Raw genomic sequence first — 17,126 nt, 5'->3', positions numbered from 1 at the left:
AAGCAAATGGCATTCATCATGTAGAGAAAGTTAATACAAGCCACTTACTAATCTATTGTGATTGTCCATGTTGCCTCCTTTGCTGGCTGGATTCATTTGTCCATCATATTATACACTGCTTCTTTCCAGGAATTATGACCACCCTGCAATCCAGCAGTGGTGGACACGCTTGCACATTATAGGAAATAAAAAGCTGGGACTGTGGGAGCATGCATAGGTTGGTAAGAACAGTCACCCTGGATATGAGCAGCACATAATGCGATGGGAAAATGAATCAAGCCAGCAAAGGAGGCAACATTTGGGTCTTTACATGGAAGTCTTGCATAAGGTGTAGGTATTTTTCAAAGGGGAGGTAATGTATAAGTTATATACATCTAATGAACATACAAAGAACAAAAAGATTCCCTATCTGACAAAGAAGAATAATGCCATACCTGTTTTGTACGAATCTGTGACTCTGTCGAGAGATTATTGTAGGTGTAATGCGCCTGAGTAATGCCACAAAATAGCACGGCCACAACCCCTGCAATAAAACAAAATGGTATATTACGTCTATAGCATGAAGCATAGGCCATTGGTAAACTAGGGATGAGCAAACCCGAACTTTACAGGTCAGTGGAGGAATCCCGTTATGGATCCCGTTATAACGGAATTCGTAGACGGGATGCAAAACGGAAGCCTTTAAAGAGGCATTTAGTTTTGATCCGTCATAATAGAAGTCTATGGGCAAACCTAACGGATCCGTCTGGTTGCAATCAATGTTCCTGCATAACGGAAACCAGACGGATCCGTTAGGTTTGCCCATAGACTTCTATTACGACTGTTCAAAACGGAATGCCTATTAAGGGCTTCCGTTTTGCATTCCGTCTCCGAATTCCGTAAAAACGGAATCCATAACGGGATTCTTTCTCTGCCTGAACCTGTAAACTTCAGGTTCGCTCATCCCTACTCTTAACCAGCTAAGACCAATGAAAATATCGGATGAGAAAATAACACATTAGGGAAGAAGGGAGCGACGTCTGCTTCCCAGAGCTTTCCAGTATAAATACGGTCTTATGCTCGTTACATTTCTGCAGTAGCTATGGACTCGCTCAGGAGCTATTGTGTAGTAGCCCTGCTCTAACATTCAAAGCACTTAGACTTGGCTTCCCTACAGCCCTGCATCGTATGCATGAAGGTTATAAAATCCTGATCAAGGTGTATGTGTTTTAATATATGCAAATAAGGCTCTAGGAGCAACGGGGGCGTTGCCGTTACACCTAAAGGCTCAGCTCTCTCTGCATCTGCCGCACCCTCTCCACTTTGATTGATATAGCCAGGCACTTAAGAGGTCATCAAAGTGGAGAGGGTGCGGCAGTGGCAGAGAGAGAGCTGAGCCTCTAGGTGTAATGGTAACGCCCCCGTTGCTCCTAGAGCCTCATTTGCATATATAAAAACTTCATTTTTCTCAGTAATGCGGACACATAGGAACATGGGACCAACACAGATGCCTTCAGCTGCCAAGTGCACATGTAACAGGTCAGCCAGTGTCATAGGTACAAATCTGCTGACAGATGCCCTTGAACATGATTAATTGATGATGGATGTTTGTAATTGCAGTACCCACACCAATATAAAAATCGGCCAACAAACCTGTGTAACCGCATGCCTCAGCGAGAAGGAATGTGCTCCAAGACATCAGGAAGAACAAGCCGGTCTCCAGTAGTGGAAACTCCCGCAACTTGGTGAACTTTGTGACGTGGAAAAGTGTTAAGGAAAAGACCTAGAGGAGGGGGTATAGCTTATACAGAATACCAGGTGCACTCTACATTAATTGTATTACTGGAACCGATACTTGTACTGACTATTCAGGTTATACTACAGTGTAGGGGAACACCCATCCTGGTAGAGGAGCTGCCCTTTAAGGATATTAATGCTGTGAGTACTCCGGTGGCTGCGCCCATAGCAAAGGATCCGCTGAAAACGCCCAAGAACATTCCCACAGACTTTAACATGGCAGTGATGTCAAACGTGTGGCTGTTGTCTCCAGCCGGCTGATACGCAACGATTGACCTGAAAAATAAGAAAAAGGAATGCGAATATGAATTTATCTGGAGCTGGAATGGATTATTAAAGGGGTTGTGGAGAGGCATAATACCGATGACGTATCCTGAGGATCGGTGGGGGTCCGGCTCCCGGCACTCGGAGGCCGCGGTGCTTGCGCGAGCACTGCTTCCTCTTCACTGTTTACCTGGACAGCATCAGTGCAGTGTAATCACAGCATCTGCTCTGTGTCTATCCCTGCGCCACATTAAAAGGGGTTGTCTCACTACAGCAAATGGCATTCTTTACTAGCATCTGATCGGCAGGGGTCCAGCACCCGAGACCCCCACAGATCAGCTGTTTGAGAAGGCAGTGGCGCCACGGCCTACTTGCTGTATACCTCAGGCCCAGTGACCTCACGACTAGCATCACTGGCATGGGCGTGGATAAGCCCTATTCAAATCAATGGGGCTTAGCTGCACCCAGGCCAGTGATACTATTCGGGACGACCTGCTGGAAACAGGGAGAAAGCCGCGGCACCACTGCCTTTTCAAATAGCTGATCGGCTGCAGAACCCCTTTAATACAAGGCACTTACCAATGTATTGTGATTGTCCATATTACCTCCTTTGCTGGCTGGATTCATTTTTCCAACGCATTATACACTGCTTATATCCCTGGGTTACAACCACCCTGCAATCCAGCAGCGGTGGCCATGCTTGCACATATAGGAAAAAGCTCCGGCTTCTCTGAAAGGTACATAGGCACAGATGTGCAGCAGCCCTTATTCTGGCCAACTCGTATCTGCAGTGCAACGTGATCATAACCCCTGGATATAAGCAGTGTGTAATTATATGGAAAAATGAATCCAGACAGCAAAGGAAGCAATATGGACAATAACAATACATTAGTAAGTGATTTGTATTAAAAGGGCAAATCTGGGCCACAGTGGGTTGCACTGAGCTTGATGAAGCCGGACGTCACCATTTTACTACAGTAAATCTGTTATATCATACATGAGCCATTGACGTCAGAGTTGGGAGCCCCAGAGAAATATAATTTCTATAGAGACTGACTGCACATGTACAAACCCCCAACATTTTCGGCATTGCTGGGGTCTCAGTTTTGTAGATCTACTAAACACAAGTCTGACGGACCAGTCATAAAGTTCTGGTGGAAAACCCCTTCCCGAGAACGTCATGTGTCAGAAAAGGAAGCATCCTGGCCGGAAGTAGAAGACTTACGATGACAGAACTATGGCCACGGCATCGTTTAGGACACTTTCACCAAAGAGAAGAGCATAGAGATCCACATCGACTTGCAGCTCGTGAAATATAGCTAGGACAGTCACTAAAAGAAGAAAACAATAACACACGTTCAGTAAGTCCTCAGGAAGCATCACCAAAACTTACCAGACACATAACTGCGCATTTGAAAAAAAAATAGGGAGACAAAACCATGAGCTTACACAACGTATAATTAGGATTGGCAAAAGAGATGGAAGAATAAAAAGGCCTTTCATAAGAAGGAAGAATGAGCCAGACAGAAATTAAAGGGCAATGCCTCCAGCAGACTTATATAAAGTCATCAAGTTTAGGCCTATGCCCCATGGTCACCGGTTTACTTATGCAGAGTCCAGGGCATGCACCTTAAAGTCTAAACCTCGGGTTCCTATGACATTACAGTGTATAATTTCGGATAGCTTTACATATTCCCTCAAGGACAGGTTCTGAGCTTACATGGAAGCTGGCCGATTGTATAACCTGCTCCATTAGAGATATGACTGGTCGAGGGACCTAGTCGACCAGCAAAATTAAGAGGCCACAACACTCCTTTGAATGAGAATGAGCCTATATAACAGCTAGACTAGGGGACGCACAGCTCACTGAGGTGTCCCAACCCTGCAGTCTGCTGATAAGCGGGCGTCCCAGAAATTGATTGATGGACCACACTAAATATAGGCCATCGCTGTTTAAAAGGGACTCAGTCCCTAACTAGCTGTTTGCATTGACATATAGCTATGGTTCACCTGATTAAAACGCAGTTTTTCTTTTGTTGATCCGAGGTTCCGTTCTTCAGTTAGGATACTCTTTCTTAATATGCAAATAAGGCCTTTGGTGCAACGAGAGCTTTACCGTTGCTCTTGTCACACCCAAGCTCTGTTCCGTTCTGTGGCCAGCCCCTCCCTGGCCACTTTAATTGACAGGGTCAGGCAGGGGCTGACCACAGAAAGGAGCAGAGCTTGGGTGTGACAAGAGCAACGGTGATGCCCTCGTTGCACCAAAGGCCTAATTTGCATATTAAGAAAAAGTATCATAACTTAAGAACGGAGCCGCGGATCAACAAAAGGAAAGTTGAATTAGTCTTACCGGTAATTCCTTTTTCGAGAATCCTCCATGACGGCACCTTACTAGGAGATTATCCTCCTCCAGCCAGGCAGGGACAGGAAGGTTCAAAAGGGCCCGCCTCCTCACTTATCTTCAGTGTCTTCTGGACTTGACAGGCCCTAAACTTACACACTCATTCATGACCTTCACCAGTGACTTAACTATTCTTTGATATACATATTAAATCGCATATATATAACTCTAGACCAATTATTTAATTTCATAACTAGTCTTTTTTTGGGGGGGGGGGGGGGGGGATATAAGCGGTGCCGTCATGGAGGATTCGCGAAAAAGGAATTACCGGAAAGACTAATTCAACTTTTCCCCTCCCCTCCCCTCCATGACGGCACCTTACTAGGAGAGCTAACAGATTAATGAATTAGGGTGGGACTACTGCTTGTAAAACTTTCCTACCGTAGGATAGGTCTCTTTTGGAATCAATATCTATCCTATTTTACAAAGGTATGAGGACTTGACCAGGTTGCTGCTCTACAGATTTGATCCAAGGAAGCGGATGCTTCTTCAGCCCATGAAGTCGATACTGCCCTTGTAGAATGAGCTTTGATATTTACCGGTCGTTCTCCCATTGCTATGTAGGCTTCTGAGATGGCCGATTTTAGCCAGCGTGCAATAGAAGGTTTGGACGCTTTTAATCCTTTCCTACCCCCTAAGAATTTGATAAAGAGGTTATTAGATTTTCTCCAATCTTTAGTTTCCGATATATAAATCAGAACACACCTTCTGACATCCAAAGTGTGAAAGACTTATTTTTTAGATCTAGGATTTTCACAAAATGAAGGAAGAACCACTTCCTCCATCCTATGGAACTCCGAGACCACCTTAGGCAGAAAGGAATCGTCAAATCTCAGGACTATTCTATCATCCCTGACAATCATGAAGGGTTTTTTAACCGAGAAGGCTTGCATCTCATTAACCCTACGTGCAGAAGTAATGGCAACTAGGAATACCGTTTTAAGGGTCAGATATCTGATATTTCCCGATTCTAAGGGTTCAAAAGGGGGTTTAGCGAGACCGGAAAGAACAGTGTTTAAATCCCACAAAGCGACCAGAGGTCTACTTCTGGGTCTGAGCCTGTTGGTTCCCTTCATAAAGCGAATGATCCACGGGTTAGATGCTATTTTGTCATCTAAATAGGCGCTTAATGCTGAAATTTGTACTCTAAGAGTGCTAGGTTTTTAACCCTTATTAAAGCCTTCTTGGAGAAAGTCTAGAATAGACAAAATACTTCCCGCTGAGTTAGAAGGATTTTCTGCACACCAGGAAACATATCTGTTCCAGATTTTACGGTAAATTCTATTTGTGACTTCTTTTTTACTGGCTAGCATGGTATTGATTACTCTGTCAGATAGACCCTTCGATTTTAAGATTGCCATTTCAGGATCCAAGCCGAGAGGTGCAGACTTTGCGTCTTTGGGTTTAGAATCGGCCCTTGACTTATGAGGTCTTCTGACCAGGGTAGAATCCATGGTTCCTCCGTGGACATTTTTGCCAGGAGAGGAAACCAAGATCTCCTCGGCCAATTGGGTGCAATTAGAATTACATTGGTCCTCTCTTCTTTTATTTTTCTGAGTACCCTTGGAATCAGAGGCAGAGGTGGGAAGCAATATGCCAGTTGGAATTTCCAAGGAAGAGCCAGTGCATCCGTCCCTGCACTCCTCGGATCCCTTGGTCTAGGGAAAAATAAGCTGGCAATTTCGCATTCATCTTGTTTGCAAATAAGTCTATCTGGGGAAGACCCAATTTTTGTGTTAAGGCTTGAAAAATGTCCTCTTTTAAACTCCACTCCCCCGGATCTAATTTCCTGCGGCTGAGGAAATCTGCTTGGATATTTTGTGTCCCCTTTAAAAAAAAAACGCTGGTAGGGAGAGGAGTTTCTCCTCTGCCCACAAGAAAAATTTGTTAAGGCTTGTAGTCGCTCGCTTTTTTTTTGTTCCTCCCTGGTGGTTTATATACGCTACAACAGTCTTGTTGTCAGATCTTATTTGTAAATTGGAACGTTTTAGCTCCTCTTAGAAGTAACTTAGAGCCCCCCAAACCACCAGAAGTTCCCGGTGATTTGACGAGTATTTTTTCTGGGATTGGGACCACTCCCCTTAGGCCGACAATGCTTGGAGATGCGCTCCCCAGCCCCAGAGACTGGCATCCGTGGTGAGGATCAACAGATTTCTCGCCATCCACGATACTTTCTTCTGCAGGTTTGAATTTAATTCCCACCATTTTAGTGAGGACAGAATGTGATCCGGATTCGCTATTAGTCTGTCTAGGGAATCCTGTTTCCAGTTCCATTTTTTAACATAAATCTCTGAAGAGGACGGGAATGCATTTGCGCCCACTTCACTGCCGGGATGCAAGCTGTAAAAGACCCTATCAGGGCCATCGTTTGTCTTATAGTGTGGGATTTTTGTTTTCTGAATCGTTTTACTTGGGATTGGATTTTTGCGACCTTCTCTACTAGTAAAAAACATTTTTGACTCACTAAGTATATGAGAATTCCCCAAAATACTATTTTTTGCGTGGGAACTAAGTGAGACTTCTCCCGATTTAAAATCCAACCCAGTTCCTCCAGTCTGTCTATCGTTTTGGATAGATTGGTTTCTAGGTCTTTCTGGGAGTCCCCCACTATCAAAAGGTCGTCCAGGTATGGAACCATCGTTACTTTCTCCTTTCTCAGAGGGGTTATTATCTCTAGCATAATTTTCGTAAAAAGCCTGGGAGGCAGTTGTTATCCCAAACGGCAGTGCTTGAAACTGAAAATGTTTTAGATGCCCTTGGACCCACACCGCTATTCTCAAATATTGTTGTGACTCTGGATGAATGGGTACGTAAAATATGCATCTTTTAAGCCTATGGATGCTAGGAAGCCTCTTCTTGTAAAACTTTGACCGTGGTTTTTATAGATTCCATCTTGAATTTTTCGTACTTTATGGACTTGTTCAGCATTTTTTTTATATTTATGATAAGACGCACTTTCCCATTTGGCTTGCTTACCATAAAAACCCTGGAATACCAGCCCAGACCGACTTGATTCCTCGGTACCAGGACAAGAACGTTAATCTGAACTAGCAGTTTGATTTCTTGCTCCAGACAAAGCTGAAGATGTTCCGAGCTTTGAACTGGAGTCTGAACAAATAGAGTGGGGGGACTTTTGAAAAAGGGAATACTGTGCCCATCGTGGGGTGCATAAGTATTTTTCCCAGTGCTCCATGAATTTTCCAAGTCTCCCCCCCTACTGGGCCTCTAGCGTCATTTTTTGGAAGACTCCTCAGAACGGGGAGAGAACATAAAACCCTTCCCTTTCTGTTTTCCCGATCTCCAGTTTTCTGTTTTACTCCTTTTGTTTTGAAAACGAACCTTCTTTTGGGGACGAAAAAAAGGAGTTTTCCTTTTCTTTTTATCCTCCGGGAAACTCTTTTTGGAATCAGAGGCTCTCTCTAGAATTTAATCTAAGTCCTGACCAAAGAGAAGATTACCACAAAACGGGATGTTGCATAATTTTGCCTTGGAGCCTGTGTCTCCAGGCCAAGCTTTTAACCAAAGTGCCCTTCTAGAGTTGTTAGCTAGGGCCGTATTTCTTGCGTTCAGCCTAACGGAATCCGCTGTTGTGTCTGACAAAAAATCTACGGCTTTTAATAAGAGAGGGAAGGAGTCTGCAAAGTTTTCGTATGGGGTATTGGATTTTAGTAATGCTTCCAGCTGTACCAGCCAACTTTTTAGGGATCTAGCTATGGATGTGGCTGCGATATTAGGTTTAAATAAAGCCGCGGCCGCGTCCCAGGTTCTCCTAAGGTTAGCATCCACCTTTTTATCCATAGGGTCATGTAATGACCCCGTATCTTCAAACGGTAAAGAAGTACCCTTAGCCAGTTTGGAGAGCGATACATCTATTTTAGGACAATTTAAAAACGGGGATAATTCTTCTTTGTCGAAGGGTAGCCTTTTCCTAATTGTTCTGGGTAGGAAAACTTTCCTGTCTGGATTTTTCCACTCCCTCAAAATAAGAGACTGCAGATTTTTGTGTACCGGAAATACTCTCTTTTTCTTGGTTTCTAATACTGAAAACATTCTATCCTGGGCGGATCTATGTATTTTTTCTTCTTTAATTTCCATGGTATCCCTAACCGCTTTTAATAGATCGTTTATATCGTCAGACATCGGAAGAAGAAGATGTAGCGGTTTTTAAGGGCGATTTTTTTTCCTGGACCCCCGTTTTGATTGTACGCTAGCGGCTGCAGAACTGCTTGCTTAATCAGACCCTGCAGTTTCTGTCTTAAAGACGGGACTTCCTCCCTGACAATGTTATCAATGAACTTTTCACAAAGTTTTTTAGCATGATTTTCGGGGAATTTAACAGAACATACGCGACATCTAAGAATTTTTGATTTTTGCGCTATTTTAGGTTTAACAGAAATGTCTTTGTCACTTGCTACAGGTTGATCCATAGATTCCTCCGGATCCATGTGTGTGGATGGCCGAGGCTGCAGAAATGCTTGTAACTTCTCTGGTCAGAGGGCGACATACGACTTGACCAGGGCGCTAGTTTTTTAAAAACGTATGGCCGGAAGTTTCCCCAGGACCTCCGACGTCATCCAGGCCGGCAACTCTCAAGCCGAGAATCTCGGGCAGCGGACAGCCTAGAACCCGGAAGTGCTCCTTTGAGTGTCCGGGTGCCGCAGCCTGCCACTACACGCTGGCACGCGCTAGTTTTAACGGCGCTGGCACACGCTAGTTTTAACAGAAAAGACTGCGTCAGGCACTCCATGGAACGGACTTACTTGCCCAAGGTAAGCCCGTGGCTGGCGCAATGCACCCGCCATCATGCAATAGCTCCCGACCGGAGCGCAAAGATAGCTCCCATCCTCCGCCTGGCAGGGACAGGAAGACACTGAAGATAAGTGAGGAGGCGGGCCCTTTTGAACCTTCCTGTCCCTGCCTGGCTGGAGGAGGAGGATAATCTCCTAGTAAGGTGCCGTTATGGAGGGGAGGGGAAAAACTGAATTTTAATCAGGTGAACCATAGCTTTGTGTCTATGCAGAAGGTTTGATAGGGAGGTCGCTGGTGACAGATTCACTTTTAATCCCGGGAAAACACATGAACCATTTAGAAAGTGCAGCAGCAGAGTACTGAAATATATTGCAATCACTGCTCACAGCTCAAAAATATTCCCTTCAGCTTAAAATCTAACATTTTATTTGCTGTATTATCATTTAAACTTCCTGACTAGGTCAAAAACTAGGAACATTAAATAGCCTTTGTCATTTCGACAAACTTTTCATAAATCAATTAAAGAGGTTGTCCCATGAAAAATATTCTACAGTTTTCAAACCAGCATCTGGATCTGAATACTTTTGTAATTGCATGTAATTAAAAATTTAGCATAGCCACTGAGTTATTCAATAAAATATATCTGTATAGCACCACCTGCTGTTTCATTTTCTTCCTATTTCTTTGACCTGCTCACCGAGATGGCCGCACATGCCCAGTTTCATCCTTCAACTGCCTCCTGAGCTGTGATAGGCAGAGCATGGACACGCCCCCTTACCTGCAGCAGAAAAGACACTCCCCTCGAGCTACTGAGGCATAGACAGAAGCTGCTGGTTCTTGTATGCTTTCTATCTCACCCCAGTGCTGGATTCACAGCTGCTCTGCTCAGTACTACTGTACATTGTCCTTTGTGTGCTGCTGCTGCTTCTAAGAGTGTGTAACAGAGAAATAAGGGAGCAGAATCTACTCTCGTCTATGTGAGCTGTGTATGAGAGACATCATAGCAGCTAGTGTGCACCTAAGTTACAGGTGAGCTCAGAAAAAAACCTGACAATTACATATGGAGCTAACAGATACACATAGCAATTCATATAAAGGCTGGATATAGTGCTATTCCTCATGTACAAACACACAGCGGCTTATTTTAAAAAGTCACCTGAAATGACGGGAACACTTTAAAGTTGTTCTACGTGAAACTAAACATAAATTATTTCATATTTTCACGTAATGTAACAATATTCTTGTACTCCGCGTACCTTGATGGTTAGCGGCATACACGTGCAAACGGTAAGAACAGACCACAGACAGTATAGTCAGCACATAGGTTTACCTGGATCAGTTGCAGAAATAATGGCTCCATAAAACAGGCAGTCCGTAAAGAAGAAGTCACCGTCTAACGTTCCTACCACTTTCATTAACTTTACACATCCATACATCAGAGACCTGGGAAAATTAACAAAAAAACTTTATCTGACAACATTCCTTAAAGGCTATGGACACGTTCAGAGCAAAATTTTTTAATGATTGCATTTTACCAATTTTGGGCTAAAAATATATTTTTTTAATAGGTCAATATTAAAAATTGTCAACCGTTTTTGAGAAACAGGGGTTAAAAAAAATCAGTCTGTTTGCAAAATATCACTTCTCAGTCCCGTCAGCTGGCGGCTCATGTGTAGCTCTTATCTCTGATTTCCTGAGCACTCATGGTAAACTCTTTTTAAACTGATAAGAATATGGCTTATGAGTGTTTATGAGGTCAGAAGATCAGAGATAAGAGCCACACGCTGATGGAACTGAAAAGTAATACTCTGCAAACAGACAGATTTTTAACCCTTGTTTCTCAAAAACGTCTGAAAAGTTTTTAGCCCAAAATGCAATCATGTAATCATAAAAAATTGTCCCAAAGGTGTCCATAGCTCTTAAATTGTAGATGGTGGCATAACATTATGTTCTATCATGATTCGCAATGCCGTTCCTGTGCATTTTAGTGATTTTTGTATTGGACAAAGTACATGTTCTTTATGAATTTTCACTTTTTTAACATATCATTTTTCTCACATTTATTTTGTCTATAGTTATGTATTATAGATGATGTGTCACGGAATGTGGAGTGGAGAAGACAGAGGTGATGTCAAGTGTTGACGTCCAGTTATCACAACAACTTGCAAATGATGTCTGCAACCAATGTTAATTACTATGTATTGTTTCACACACGGATGGTGGACCGTTCTTTGAGGAGATCCCTCTGAACGGTTGGTGATATGTGGGTTTGGATCGTGGATGCGGTGTGACCCCGCATTGATGTGGTCCATGATCCCGGGTGGGGGCTCCTTGTCTATCAGGCTGTGGTTGCCCCATTTGGTCCCACACAGCCATCCGCTCTCACTTGTAGCACAAAGCTCATTGAGCTGTGCATTAGGACTCCCAACCTATGTGAATTAGTTACTATTATGCATAATACGCATGCGCCGGGTCCTTTATGCGATATTCCCTCACCCAAAATGGCTGACGATACATCAAGGCCACAGCCGCACAGAAATGAGGGCAACTCCATCATGATGCAAGAACACACGTCACCCTGACATGCGCAGTTGCGCTGGAGGCACGCCGGAATACACGCCAAGTAGCTGGCAGCCGCAATTCTCCTTGTCTCTTCTCCCTCACTATTCGTTAGATACATCATTTAGTAAGCACTTAGCATTATTGATTGCACATGGCACTAATCATGGTATTTATATTAATTATGTATTTGTATGCATTTTTCCACATGAGATGATTATGTATTGTAATCACTGATATTGTGATGCAACTTTATGATATATTGAGTATATGTCACAGTCCATTTTTTACTATGATATTTTATGATTTCTTGTGATTTTTGTAAATAGGCACAGTAATTTGGTTTGCTATATATACTGAGCACTTTGTCTGCACACATTGCCAGCATAGAGCTGAAATGTCGCATGTCCTGCATGGGTGAATAAACTTTTTTCTAATTTTATTTTATGGAGTGCTGCCCGTTTTTCGACTTATAATATACACACACACACTGATATTTCCCCCCCCCCCCCCAACATTCCATTATTCTGTCTCTGTTCTGCTCGATACAATTTCACTGGTGTAGTTTACAAGTAAGGCTACTTTCACACTAGCGTTTTTGCTGGATCCGTCAGGGTTCAGCAAAAACGCTTCCGTTACTGATAATACAACCATCTGCATCCGTTATGAACGGATCCGGTTGTATTATCTGTAACATTGCCAAGACGGATCCGTCATGAACTCCACTGAAAGTCAATGGAGGACGGATCAGTTTTCTATTGTGGCAGAGAAAATGGATCTGTCCCCATTGACTTGCATGCCGGATCAGTCTTGCTCCGCATCCCAGGACGGAAAGCGAACTACAACATGTTGCGGTTTGCTCTCCGGTATGGGAACGCAACTAAATGGAATGGAATGCATTTTGGAGCATTCCGTTCTGTTCAGATCAGTTTTGTTCCCATTGACAACGAATGGGGACAAAACTGAAGCGTTTTTTTCCGGTATTGAGCCCCTATGACGGATCTCAATACCGGAAAACTAAAACGCTAGTGTGAAAGTAGCCTAAGCAGGAAAGAGTGCTTACCCAATAATGAAACAGGAGATCACTGTCCCTAGGAAGGCATAGGCAAGGATTGAGCCCAGATTTCTGAAGAAATGCCTCTATAAGACAAAAAAAACAAGGGTTCATTCACACGCTTTTGAGATATTCTAGAACTAAACATAAAGTCATAACAAGTAAACAGGACCGAGCTTCAGTTCCAGCAGTCATGGTTAGGAGAGGGGCTGTGCAGAGAGAAAAAATAGCCGACAATTTAAGCAGCCCTTACCCTTACACCAATCACATAATGCCCGCACATTCGAACAACAAGTCCTCGTTTGGCATGGGGGACCACGCCATCTTTCCTTGTAAGAGATGCTCTCCGCTACTCGCTGTTACTGTATATGTTCTACTTTCACAATGAGTGGTTGTTGACAGGCCCGGAAATGTGTTAGACGTATGCCCATAACCTTGCGCCACAAAGCACTCCTTAGGTGGGCATTCACAGGACCGTTTGTATTGTGCGGTCCGCAAAATACAGATAACGTCCATGTTTTAGGTTTTTTGCAGACCCATTGTAACAATGCCTATTCTTGCCTGCAAAACAGACAGGAATAGGACATGTTCTAGCTTTTTCGTGGGGCTGCGAAAGGGATATACGGATGCGGACAGCACATGGCGTTTAAATTAATTAATAAATAAAAAAAAACTGCACAACCCCTTTAAAGAAGACCTTTCATGGTTTTGTATTAATTGTGATAAATACCTTTACTTGTGGGGTACATCCCGCTGATGCTGCCACCTTAACCTAATTTTTTAAAATATCGCTCCTACGCCCCGCTGTGTCCCTGTAGTTTTCCCGCTCAGTATGCTAATACTGAGCATCGGTACAGGAAGGAGGAGACGCCAGGGCGCTCAATGGACGTCTCCTTCTCCCTGGCTGTCCCGCGATCCAATCACATCGGAGAGCGTCACAACCAGGGAGAAGGGGAGCTTTGTTTTTTTCTCCCCGCAAGTAAAAGGTATTTATCACAATGAATACAAAACCATGAAAGGTTTTATAGGCTGCTATAAGAAGTCACAATATGTATGTAGCCGATTAACCAGACAGCCATTATCCACAATTACAGTAAGGTTGAAGGGGTCTTTAAAAGGGTTTTCCAACCTTTTACCACTGTTGACTTATCCCACCAATCAGTATCTGATTGGTGGGGTCCGACACCCGGTACTCCCACCGATCAGCTGTTCTGAGAAGGTACCTGTGCTCCTGTGAGTCCTGCAGCCTTATCTCAGATCACCAAGCGCAGCGCCGTATATTGTATAGTGGCCGTGCTTGGTATTACAGCTCAGCCTCATTCACTTCAATGGGGATGAGCTGCTCCTAGGCCACGTGACCGAAGAACGTGTCGTCACTTGGCCTAGGAAAACCTGACAGAAGGCTGCGGTGCTCATAGGAGCGCTGGTGCCTTCTCAATCCAGAGCATAGGTCAGCAGTAGTAAAATGTCGGAAAACCCTTTTAAGGACTTCCATATTGAGTGTCTATCCTCAGAATAGGCCATCAATATCAGATGAGTGGAACTCCCGGCACCTACCTCTAATAGCTGTTTAAAGGATCTGCAGCTCTCCGATAAGCACAGTGTCCCCTTAATTGTTTACCAGTTTACTTGAATGGGACTGAGCTGCAATACTTGGCACATCCACTCCAAAATGAGCAGCACTGTTCCTGGTGAACGATGAAGGAAACACTGCACCCACACAAGCTCCCGGCACCTCCTGGTAGTCGGCCCCATACCAACTTGATATTGATAGCCTACCCTAAGGATAAGCCATCGATACCCAAGTCCTGGAAAACCCCTTTTAAAAAAAATGACATGGTTTCTTATACAGGAGACTATTGACGGATGTTTAATTAAAATGTAACTGATGGGGCAGGATGAGAAGAGGTGATGCCAAACTAAACGCCTCACCATTAACCCACATGTGTGACCAGGTGGTCCAGGTCAGGGCCAGGTAGGAAGGTGGGGAAGATATAGCTGGACGGCTGCGCCAGATACTTACTCTTTTTAAGCTGTATCCGGCATAAAATATAATTGGGGGAAGAAGAATATTGAAGAAAACTTCAGGGTCAAATGTAACCTGCAAAAAAAGCAGAATGACACAGATTATACAAGACAATATAAACCACGTGCGGCATCTATGACCGACAAGAAGCTCTGGCTACACAGAGGTTTCCTCCAGACAATGGCAGGGCCTTAATTAAAGGGGTTGTCTACAGCAAATTACATTTATCATGTAGACAAAGCTCATTAAAGCCACTTACTAATGTATTGTGATTGTCCATGTTGCCTCCTTTGCTGGCTTGGTTCATTTTACCATCACACTATACACTGCTCGTTTCCAGGGGTTATGACCACCCCACAATCCAGCAGTGGTGGTCGTGATTGCACACTATAGGAAAAGGCACCGGCCTCGCTAGTGACTGGGAGTGTAGGAGCACACATGGACACTTAAAGAGGTTATCCAATTCTATAAAAAGCCCCCCTATATGCCAGGCCCCCCACACTGAATATACTTACCTGTTTCCACGCTCCCTGCGCCGCTTCTGGTCCCCACACCGCCACTGCTGCTTCTCCCCGTGTGCGGATGAAGACATCTAGTGTCGGGGGGGGGGGGGGGGGGGGGTGAGCAGCCAATGCAAGGTGGGGAAGGGGCGAGCCTCCCTAGCGTTACCCGCGATGCTAGGGAGGCTCGTCCCTGTCTGCCACTGGCTGCTCATCCCCCCGACACCGGATGTTTTCATCCACACACGGGGAGAAGCAGCAGTGGCGGTGTGGGGACTAGGAGCGGCGCAGGGAGCGGGGACACAGGTAAGTATATTCCGTGTGGGGGGCCTGGTATATGGGGGGCTTTTTATAGGACTGGATAACCTCTTTAAGTGCAGCAGTCCCTGTCCCAGCCATCTTGTATCTGCTCTGCAAAGGTGGCCATAGCCCCTGGATACGAGCTCTACATAATACAAGAGATAATGACTCAAGTCAGCAAAGGAGACAACATGGACAATCACAATAGTGACAACTACTAATAATGTGTCAATGCTTAAAGGGGATGTTAGAGACGTTAAAGGGAGTCTGTCACCAGACACAATGCCTTGCAGGTATAGCTGAATGGAATTATACTTTTCATTTAGCAATCCGTTGCTTCATTCTGGAGAAACAGTACTTTGAATATATTATGCAAATGAGCAGCCAAGTGCACTGAGGGCAGGACCAAGCTGATCTGTGCACCCTTGCTCCTCCTGCTTCCTCTGCCAGCCCCTCCCCCTTGAGGGGCTGCATAGTCATCTTACCTAGTAGAGGAAGCAGGAGGAGGAAGGTTGCATGTGGTGGCCCGCCCTCAGTGCACTTAACTGCTTATTTGCATATGGATAAAAAGTCACTTTGCTCCAGAATGAAGCAACAGAACACCAAGTGAAAGGTATCATTGCATTCAGCTGAACTAGCTCGACAAGACACTGTCCTTGGTTTAACAGCAACTTATTTCAGTCCCCGTGTGGGACCTCTCTGAGCCGGCGGCAGCCAGAGCGAGCTCGTCTATTAACTCAATCCCATCTCATGCTGTAAAACTGATGGCGTGACTTGATAAACCTGCAATTTAGATGATGACTGGATACGATTTATACAGGGCGATCCTCACCTTCCTGAGCATTTCATTATCTTGCAGGCTGTTGAGTTCCTGGGCGCTGATTTCCCCATTAAGGGTGTACTCGTAGAAGGTGCCGCTGACATTGACCAGCAGCGTGGCAGGCGTCAGCTGCTGCTCACAGCTGACAGTCACGTTGTCTGCATCCCGGGGTATGTGCACGCCATATCGCAACACCACACCGACAATGACACCTGCAAGACAAGAACCCGACGTGAAGAGACTGCACCACAAATTCATAAAGCAGGCAAAAAAATAAAAATAATGATAAACCAGAATGCATCAGAAGTACTCCCATACAGGCCACCTTTTGGGGAGTTTTAGCAACCCCTCTCCCTCCCGGGCAGACCTGCAAAGGGAATCATACTTACCTGCTCCCCACAGCAGAGTCCCAGCTCCTTCACTCAGGTCCCCTAATGTCAACATCCGTTTAGACACCGCTAAAGCCAGAGGACGACACGAGCAAAGGAACCAGGACCCAGCTTTGGGAAGGAGGTAAGTATTCTTCCCTTTGCAGGTGGCTCAACGGTTAGCACTGGTGTCTTCTATCAATGGATCCCATTTCCTTCCTGGGTCCCTCAGGCTTCCAGCATGAATATGAGCATTTTGCTGGATTCTGCCATGGAGGCTCCTGCCAGAACCTCAGCCTCAAATGGGGT

At 44.7% G+C, this 17,126-nt stretch overlaps 1 protein-coding gene across 1 annotated transcript in view; it reads right to left on the bottom strand.

Moving 5' to 3' along the window:
• The window catches only part of SLC9A6 (solute carrier family 9 member A6), a 55,679-nt gene that overhangs the window by 28,351 nt on the left and 10,202 nt on the right, over positions 1–17,126 (bottom strand). Inside the window, 8 exon segments of the mRNA XM_044305514.1 lie at positions 435–523; positions 1,633–1,738; positions 1,911–2,052; positions 3,266–3,371; positions 10,521–10,633; positions 12,813–12,889; positions 14,827–14,904; positions 16,462–16,661. Of these exon segments, the coding sequence (XP_044161449.1) occupies positions 435–523; positions 1,633–1,738; positions 1,911–2,052; positions 3,266–3,371; positions 10,521–10,633; positions 12,813–12,889; positions 14,827–14,904; positions 16,462–16,661 (911 nt within the window).

The sequence above is a fragment of the Bufo gargarizans genome, chromosome 9 (assembly GCF_014858855.1).
Source record: "Bufo gargarizans isolate SCDJY-AF-19 chromosome 9, ASM1485885v1, whole genome shotgun sequence".
In the NCBI taxonomy this organism is placed as follows: domain Eukaryota; kingdom Metazoa; phylum Chordata; class Amphibia; order Anura; family Bufonidae; genus Bufo; species Bufo gargarizans.
This window is presented reverse-complemented; position numbering and strand designations above follow the sequence as displayed.